This window comes from Grus americana, chromosome 1 (genome assembly GCF_028858705.1).
Source record: "Grus americana isolate bGruAme1 chromosome 1, bGruAme1.mat, whole genome shotgun sequence".
Classification (NCBI taxonomy): domain Eukaryota; kingdom Metazoa; phylum Chordata; class Aves; order Gruiformes; family Gruidae; genus Grus; species Grus americana.
In genome coordinates this window covers 35,435,004-35,444,711 of record NC_072852.1, presented here as the reverse complement: position 1 = coordinate 35,444,711, position 9,708 = coordinate 35,435,004, and the positions used below count along the sequence as shown (strand labels likewise).

At 45.7% G+C, this 9,708-nt stretch overlaps 1 protein-coding gene across 1 annotated transcript; it reads left to right on the top strand.

Moving 5' to 3' along the window:
• Positions 1-244: 244 nt before the first annotated feature.
• On the top strand, positions 245-8,790 carry AMIGO2 (adhesion molecule with Ig like domain 2). The gene is made up of 2 exons (XM_054845225.1): positions 245-668; positions 7,047-8,790. The coding sequence occupies exon 2, from the start codon at positions 7,120-7,122 to the stop codon at positions 8,683-8,685; it is 1,566 nt and encodes a 521-aa protein (XP_054701200.1). The 5' UTR covers positions 245-668; positions 7,047-7,119; the 3' UTR covers positions 8,686-8,790.
• Positions 8,791-9,708: the final 918 nt, after the last annotated feature.

Below are 9,708 nucleotides of genomic sequence, written 5' to 3'. Positions count from 1 at the left end.
TCCCCGGCGGCGGCTGCACAGCCGGGCTGCCTGCCCCGAGCCCGGCCGCCGAGGAGCTGTCAGGCGGGCTCGGAGCTGGTTTGCACCGGAGGGGGCTGAGCCCACCCGGGCCGGGGGGGAGCTTTGCCCTCGCTCGGCGTGGGCAGCGACCCGTTGAGGAGCGGAGCGGGGCGGAGCAGCGGGCACTCCCCCACGCGGGGACGCGGTCCCCCGGGGAGGCGAGGGGCGGAGCGGGGGCAGGCGGCGCGCTCCTCCCCCGGGGCACCGACGGCTCCGTCCCGCTGCCGCGGAAGCCCTCGGGAACGCGTCGAGGGGAAGCGGCGATGAGTCCGGTGCTGCGCGGCGGGGAGGACCGGGAGGGCGGAGGCAGGAGGGGATAAAAACCCCGGCGCCGCTGTGACCGGGAGTCTCCCGCCTTCCCTCCTCACCCGCCGCCGGTACCGGGCTCCGGGCCTCCGCTCCATCCCCGGGGGCAGCGGGCCAGCACTGCCTGCGCCCGCGGGGGAGCGCAGCGGAGCCGCTGCAGCGCTCTCGGCGGCCCCCAACTTCTCCTCGCCGGTAGCGGCGGCGGCGGCGGAGAGGAGCGGAGCATGCGGGGCCGGGGCTGGCGGCGGCGGCGGGGCCGGCATCGCGCTCCCCGGACATGAAGCAGCCGCCGGGAGCTCCAGGTAATGCTGCCCGGCGGGGTAGCGGAGCAGACATCCCACCGGTAGCCGGGGTATGGCGGGTGGGTAGGGTCCGGAGGGGCAGGAGCTGGGGCTGAGAGGGGCCCCCGGCTCCGGCGGCGAGCGCATCCCGGCAGCGGGCGGGGGAGACCCGGTCCCTACCTCCGCCGCGGAATGGAGCGGCTGTGGCCGAGCCTGCCTGGGGAAGGCGGTCAGAGACTCCTCCGGTGGGTGGGTGGGTGGATGAGCGATGCGAGGGGACGTCGTGGGTGCCCCCGGACCGATGCCGGTTTAGCCCGCTCGGCCACCGGTCTCGCCGAAACTTTGCCCTGTGCCGACCCCCGGTAGGGATCTGGGGGCGGCAGCGGACGGGCCTCCATCGGGAGGCTGCTAGGAGCCCCCTCCCATCTTAGGCAAGGGGGTTTCTCTGAAGTTTAGCCCGTCAGAGAAGCTTTTGGAGGCGTTGAGGATCCTACGCTGGGCAACTAAACTTTCGTAAGATCTGGCATTGCTTGGAGACTGATTACTGATAGTGTAACAGGCACTGCCGCTTATCATTGCATTTTTTCTTAATTATTTGCTGATCTCCTTAGCAACTGAAGTCATTTGCAAGGTTTAAGCTAGGGTGCAGCTTGATTTACAAAGTAACATGGTAAAAACGATGCATTTCTTGTTTCACTGATGCATATTTCCCTTGTACTCCCTCAAGAGGGATAAGAGCTGTAGAGTGTTGACTTCATGCAGCTGGTACTGCCGTAGACAGACTGCTGATGATTAGTCCAGCTCAGGCTCTGTGGTACGTCACCCAGTTGCTCATCTGTGTCTCAGTTTTCTTTAAGCCAAGTGAGTGCAAAAAAAAATAAATAAATCTGTCTTCAGAAAAAAATCAATCTTTAGCGAGGGATGAGTGGGAGAAGATAGTTTTAGCTGGCTAAGGTTAGTAGGACAAATTCATCTCTAATTCAGCACTATTGAGGTCTGTCCAGGTGCTGGCTAGCGAGACCACTCCATTTGCCAGACTGACCTCAGGATCAGCTTGCTGCAAAGGTGATGTAAAGCCATTTTTTCATCACTGTTAGGTCCTGCATCAAGCGCAGCTTAGCCCAGTTCAGGGATTTAGTCCAGTGTATCAAGACAACACCCAGATGTAGCTCACCAGCAGTCCCTAATCTCTGATCCATCATGTTCACTAAATCTCATGGATTACGATGACTGGGTAATCCAGATCTGCTCAGTCAGAAATGCTGAGCACAGCTGTCAGGCAGATTTGATGCAGAGAGCATCTTTTCCTGAGTAGAAAGCAGAGTAGAGCCTGGAGACTGGAGTGAGGTGGCCACTATGGGGATAATTCCTCCGACAGCATCCCACATACACGCAGAACAGAAAGGTGCGTGAGTGACTCGCGGGCTGGCGAGACTTGGGGGACAGGGGAGTCAGAGGAGACAGTCACAGGAGATGTGGCACAAGGGAAGGAGCTAGGAGATGTAGAAATGGTGTGGATCTTCTGGAGGGTGGACTGAGTTTTCTAGTATTTGAGGTCTCTAGAGGCTCAGCAGTATTCCTGCAGTAGTAGAGGGGGGTTGTGTGCAAATATTTGCATTTTCACTGTGCAGAAAGTGCCAGCCAGATGTGAGACTATTGGCATCACCAATGTACAGGAAGATGTTATTCCTACTGTAAAGCATTTATCAATCCAGTTTGTTTAACATTGAAAAGACTAATGGTAATGTTTTCAAAAGCATTCAGGTGACTTGTGATCTCCAGACCAATTCACTGCTTAAATTAAGAGATATGCCACATAAGGATTTTTTAGCAAAGTCTCAAATGAACTGGGAGATGGCCGGGTGTACGGGTTTCCCTGGAAGAAACAGCAACAAGCCTGAAGGTACTTTCAGGGGAAGAGATAGCTGGTATAGAGGTTGTTAGTGTAGCATTAGTGGGAGAGAGCCCAGAGACAGTGGAAATGAGTGTTTAGAACGTTAGTTGATCTTGCAGTGATAACTGATGGTGAGGATGTTACGGTTGCACAGCATTCCCCTTTTCCAGAAGCAGCTGTAGGTGCTCATTATTAAAAAACAAAACAAAACAAAACAAAAAAACCAACAAAAAAACCCCAATGAACACACACATTAAAAAGATCAAAACCAAGAGCCAAATCCTCAACTTCTCTAGGAGTTGATCTGCTGCAGTCAGTTGAGCTGTTCCTCACAACAGAGGATATTCCCTATGATGTATGTCCTGCGTTTCTTCTCAGTTAAGAAGCATGTGCACCATTACTGCACAGATGATTCATCTCAGGGCTTACCATGTTTTTGGCAGTGAACTTAAAATATCACACTTGAAGACCACAAAGAAATTATTTCTTTGAAAAGAATTCAAGTACAAAACTCCCAACCATGCCCTTCACTTTACTATAAATCAAAAAAGCTATTTACCCAGCTCATTCAGAAATTATGGTGAAGTACTTAGCCAGAGTCTTTTGGCACATGTTAGCTGATAGTATTTAATAGCAATATCTCTCTTGAGAAAATACATAATATTGAAGTTTGTAAAATAGTACATTTCTAAAAACATGAAGTAACATTACTGGGAAGAAACAAAATGCCACTTTTTAATATAAGGTTGATTGTAGGCTTTGTTCTTCATTGCCATTTAACACGTACACATTGCTAACCCAGAAATGTTTATGCAGTCATTTTGAAGAAGTTCAAATGATCACATAGGTTATAAATATTTATGTTGAGCATGCTTGGCTTTGCAGACCATCCTGTGTAATTTATGCCAAAGTTTTGGGGAACACATGTTGAGGAGCAAGTTGCAATTCAACAGTCCTACTCTCAAAAAAGGCAAAGAACCTATTGGGAATGTAGGTACTGCACTGTGTGTTTGGCATGGCAAGGAAGGTTTCTGCTTGTCTGAGTACTCCCCAAATAGTCTTGTGTGCCCTATGGTATGTTTAAGATGTCTGTAATTTGGATTTGCCTCGTCAGGCTAGGCAAGTTACCTAAAACAGTTCTCATTTGCAACTTCAATGAGCTTTGAAAATGGACAAGCCAGTTTTCAGCCCTTACACAAACTATTTTTGCTCCTTAGAACTCAGAGGTATTACGCTGATTTACATCACCACTGATCTGCCCTTGGAATTTGGTTGCAGACTAGCTCAGAGTATCTGGTGAGATAGTTGCAGGGATGGACAGAAACAAACATGCAAGGCTATTTAGTGTATTAAACATGGTAACCCTTCCAAAATTGATCATTGACCTAGTATGTCCCATTTGGAGTACATCCAGGTTCACAGTTATATTCAGCATAGGAGCTGATTTTTGAAAGTGCCATTCATCTTTTTGCAAGTGCGGTTACATTCAAAGTTAGGCTGCATAGGTTGCAGAGTCAGACATTCAAATATTAGTGGGAAAGGCAACCTGTGCAACAGCGGTTTGTCTCCCGTTTTGGGGATGCTTTATAATGCAGTCTTCACGCACACAGTTTTATGGTATGTGGTTTTCAGATACCTTGCTTCCTGCAATATACTAACTAAATGAGCAGTTATTAAATTCTTTTTTCATCTGTCAGTGTGTTTCCATTGTACCTTACGTACGGCATGCCATACAAATCCACACTGAGGTACTGAATTATTTCCTGATGATCATTTCTATAATGTTTTCATAGGTCTTACGCTCTAGAAGAACTTGCATCTATTAATTGTTGCCATAGACTAGCCAGCTAGCAAAAACAATTAAGTTAGGTGCTTAGGACTGGTTAAAAAAATAATTCCTCTGGGTTTCTAACTTCCCACTGAAAGCCGCATGCAGTTAGATACTTCAGTAGGATGTAAAAGCCGAAAAGACTTTATGAATCTTGATGCTAAGCTTTTTTTCTGATCAGTTCATTTATTTTTACAAAATTCCTATAGTTAAGATCATGTTGTTATATCCCTTTCATAGACAGGGAAGCAAGGAGAAGCCCTTATAGCCAGAAGTGCCAGCTACAGTCAGCATTTTGACTCTCATCTCAGCACTTCTTCAGATCAATCCTTCCCAAACTTACTAATAAATAGAGGTTCCTTATTTTCTAAGTGTCAGGCTGCGGTCTGTAATATGTTCATTATTTTCTAACAATCACCAGTTCACATAATTTGCCTAAGCTCCCAGGAATTCTGTGGCGGAGGAGAGGATATGTTCCAGTTCTCAGGTATAGGCATTTACTGAGCTCTTGATGTAATCATCCTTTCTTTTCCCTGCGCTTCCTCAGATCCTGTGCACAGTTTTTTGTGCAGTCATTTGGGGAAAACAATTTAAGCAATCGTGTAACTAAGGACTGTATATAAAATTTTAAATGGCAGAGAACACCTAAATTCTGACACTTTTTAATTTTGGAGTACTTGACTTGGCAGTCTTGCCATTCCCTTAATACAGTTTTTAGGAATGCATACATTTAAAGCCATTGTATATATAAATTCTTGTGAAAGGTGAATTGTCCCATCCTGCTGCCTTCATATTTCTTCTTTTAATGGGTCATTAGAAGGTTCAGCTCTTTAGATTCATAGCACATCTTTTACCACTTGACTTAAGAGTAGAAGATTCGTCAGCAGAAGACAGCAGCCTGCCAGACTGGCAGAGGGTTAGAGAAGAGGGGAATAAGGAACTGAGGGAGAGTGGAAATTCACATTTCACATATATTAATTAATCGCATAGTTAATCTTAGATTCATAAGTAGTAGAGTCAAATTCTCCAGGGAAGTGTGTTCCAAGGTTCTCCTCCTGAAACTCTTGCTTCTCTTCTGCTTAGCCCTTTTTTTTGCCGTTTATACCCTCCCCATCTGCTTTTCCAGTCTTACATGCCTTAACTGACTTCTGCATCCTCAAACTACCTCCTCCTCAGTCGCTTCATTAGTAATGATGATGATGCGCCATTAGCATCCTCCTCCCCTGGTTTTGCCCTTCCTTCCCTATGCATCTCTTATCCTCTTTTTTCCCCTCTCTCCCCTTCTTTGGCTGCTTCTCTGCCCTGCTGTCCTCACCCTTTAGGTCTTGATTTTAATGTTTTGCGCTCAAGACTCATCCTTTCTTCATCCTTCTTGCCTCATCAGAGAATACAACTTCTGCTTTCATTCTGCTGCTTTCCATCTCAGGTTGCTTCTTCCTCCTCCTCCCTGCTGCCCGCAGGCAGTGTCCCAGCTCCTGGCCACAGCCGCTATCAGCAGCGCGGAGCAGATATTGCGGGGTTTGTCCTGCACAGATACCGTACCGACGGGTGGGTGAGATTGCAGAAACGAGTATGAGGTTAATATGTGGGAGCTGAATACCGCATTTGAGCTGTGAAGGGGTGGGGATAATCAATGCATATGGAATCACCTGGGAATTTACTGACAAACTCTTAACAGATATCCAGGGAGAGCAAAAGTGAACAGAAATGTACGTACTGCTAAGTACGTGTACGTTTTCTTAGGAGATAGCAAAAAGCATATGCCTCGGATTCCCTAGGGATTCACTACCCCGTCAAATGTTACGTCCCTGCTTCAAACCACAGTGACACTAAAATATCCTCAGAAAAGAGTATGGTTGGTTTTGTTCTTACAATTTAAGTATGAGCATTTTTTTTTTCCTTTACTAGGTTTTGAGAAATGGCTGACTCATTCTTACTGAAAGTTCCCAAAACTTGTGCCTGAGGTAGGCACCAGACATAGAAAATTTCCTCTTCAACAGTTATTTTGGCAAAGTTAGAAGTGGCAGAATACAAAATATTCCAATTGGACATCTTGCATAACTTTAAAAATAGGCTGTTGCTACCTGAACTATCAGTTACTGAATTTAAAAAAATAAAAAAGGGTAAAAAGAAAGAAAGAAATTCATATGACATTTAAAGCTAAGTAGTCAGAAAATTCTTTGCTTGAAAATGTGTGACATTTTCTGATTGGAAGGAAACACATGTTGTAACTGCTCCCCACTAGACAAGAAAATAGCATTTTTGGATGAGGCTTTTTCTTTCCTGTACCAGGAGTTTTCTATCTGGGTTGGTTTGTAAACAGGTAGGTGATGCCACTGCCCAGTCATGTTCCACAGAAGAACGTTTCTGATTTATTTTTTTTATGAACTGTCAGAAATTGCATTCCTTGGTCCAAGACTGAAGAATAGTTGCATTGGTTTTGAAGAGAAGAAATATCATATCTGTAGTGTGAATATTTACGTGAGTGCAGAATGTCATGTTTACATAAAACCAATGTTCAGCTTACATCACCTAAGAACAACTAGATTTTGTAATTAACCACATGAAACATTAGGTATTAATTCCCTGTGTTTTTCAAAAGGCATGCATAAAAAATCAAGCAGGGTTTGGATCGTAAATGTTAACGTGCTGTACCTCTGTGTCCCTCTTTCGACAGCGATTAGTGCAGAGCTAACCACACATATAATCTGTGGCAAGGAGCACTGGGAGACAGCTAAGAGACAGTGACAATGTCTTTAAACTGGCGGACAATTTCTACTCAACTTGGAGTTTTTAGAGTGAACTGCAAAGGACTGGCATGCCTCTTGGTCTTCACAGTGAGCGTTTGTGGCAGCGCCCCGGGGATGTGTCCAACAGCCTGCATCTGTGCCAGTGATATCGTAAGCTGCACCAATAAGAACCTCTCTCGGGTGCCAGGAAATCTTTATAAATGTATGAAAAGGCTGGATCTGAGTTATAACAGAATTGGGGTTTTGGAGCCTGAATGGGTCCCAGTGCTGTTTGAGAAACTGAACACTTTAATAATCAATCATAATAGCATTAGCAGCATTATGACCGGAAGCTTTTCCACAACCCCGAATCTGAAGTACCTAGACTTGTCATCCAACAGCCTGAAGACGCTGGGCAGCCCTGTGTTTCAGGAGCTAAGGGCGCTGGAGGTTCTCCTGCTGTACAACAATCAGATAACACAGATAGAGTCTTCAGCCTTCGGAGGATTGTACAAATTGCAGAAGCTGTACTTAAGCTATAACTTGCTCTCACATTTCCCGCTGGACTTGTACACTGGAAAACATAAACTGACAGACCTTGTCTTGCTGGACATTTCCTTTAATCACATCCAGTTGATGCCTATTCAGCGCCTGAGTTCAGTGCCAGCCAAACATCTTAGTGGAATTTATCTTCATGGCAACCCGTTTTCTTGTGACTGTATGCTGTACTCCATGCTAATCTTTTGGTATCAAAGGCACTTCAGCTCGGTGGTGGACTTCAAAAACGAGTACACCTGTTTGTTGCGATCAGACCCGAGAGGTTACAATAAACTGCCTTTACTGCACGACAACTTTCTGAATTGCTCTGAAAGCACCGTCAACAGCTCTTTCCAAGCCTTTGGGTTTATTCACGATGCCCAGGTTGGTGACAGGCTGATTGTACACTGTGACAGCAGAATCAGCGATGCGGGCACGCACTTTGTTTGGGTTAGTCCAGACAATAGATTGCTGGAGCCAGACAGGCAGACCGACAACTTTAAGGTGTTTCGTAACGGCAGCCTGGAGATAACAGATGCCCAGCTAGAGGACTCAGGGCTGTATTCCTGCATCGCAATAAATAAGAAAAGACTATTAAATGAAACCATAGAGGTTAGAATAAATGTTAGCAATTTCACAGTGAACAGGTCCCACGCTCATGAAGCATTTAATACAGCTTTTACCACCCTTGCTGCCTGCGTAGCCAGCATTGTTTTAGTACTGCTGTATCTCTATCTGACCCCCTGTCCGTGTCAATGTAAGGCGAAAAGGAGGAAGAGGAAGCTGAACCAAAGCAGTGCCCACTCATCCATACTGAATTCCACGCCGCCGCAAGAGCTGCCAGCCGACGAAAAGAAGGCTAGCACTGGTAAACGGGTGGTTTTCCTGGAACCTGTGCACGAACCAAAACACAGTCAGAACGGGAAAGTAAAACTGTTTCCTAATGATAATATCATTGCTGAGAGTATCTTAAAAACTACTCGAACAAAATCCGACTCCGATTCTGTCAACTCCGTGTTCTCAGATACACCTTTCATGCCGTCAACTTAGTTTGCTGCCTGTGTTTGTATCGTGCAGTTACATTTCTGAATACCTCCTTTGCTTGTAGCAACCATCAGGAAAAACAAATAAAAAGAGAGAAAATGTTTTAAAAAATTTATCTGTTGTCAGTCCTTGAACCGCGTCTCCTCTCTGTGAGTGCAGGGCCGTGCAACAGTGATATCTAGTTTGGGAAAAGCAGACAGCATGGCATTAATGTGAATGTCTTCAGCACAAGCTTAGCTTTTACTCTCTGGTCCATACACAACAATTTCTCATACATGTTTAGAGGTGCTTTCAGTGCATACAGCTGACTCTTCAGAGGCAGAGGCTGACCCCTATAAAACACTCTCAGTCTTGCTGATAACTCAGCTCCTCTGCAGATGACTACTGAGAAAAATGCCCAGGCTTCCTGCAATTCCTTTCACAGGCTCATAAAATCTTTACAGTAAAGTCACTAGAGGAAAAAAGTCATGAGTTGGACTGATCAGAACAAAAAGATTAGATTTCCCACCAGGATGCCTAGCAGCACTGAACAAATGTTTATGGCCTTCAACCATGTTTGCCAGTAACTGCTTGAAAACTTTAAGGGGGGGGGGGGCATTGTACTCGTTTTATTCAAAACTTAGTCATGGGATTACTCATGAGAAGTAAAGTGGTTGTATTTGTTTATAAATATTGAAACATAATGAAAACAGGTAAAAGTTAACGTGCTATGTTTGCCTTCGTCAAGGAATGAAAGTTGCCGGTCATGAGGACTTAAGCTAATCAGCAGTAACTCATTAAGCTGCGATAGCTGCATTGGTTGTGTGGTGGGTTGACCCTGGCTGGAGGCCAGGTGCCCACCAGAGCCGCTCTCTCACTCCCCTCATTCACTAAACAGGGGAGAAAAGGCATAACGAAATGCTTGTAGGTCGAGGTAAGGACAGGGAGAGATCACTCACTAATTATCGTCACGAGCAAAACAGACCAAACTTAGAGAGGTAATTCATCTAATTTATTACTAAGCAAAACAGAGTAGAGGAATGAGAAAAT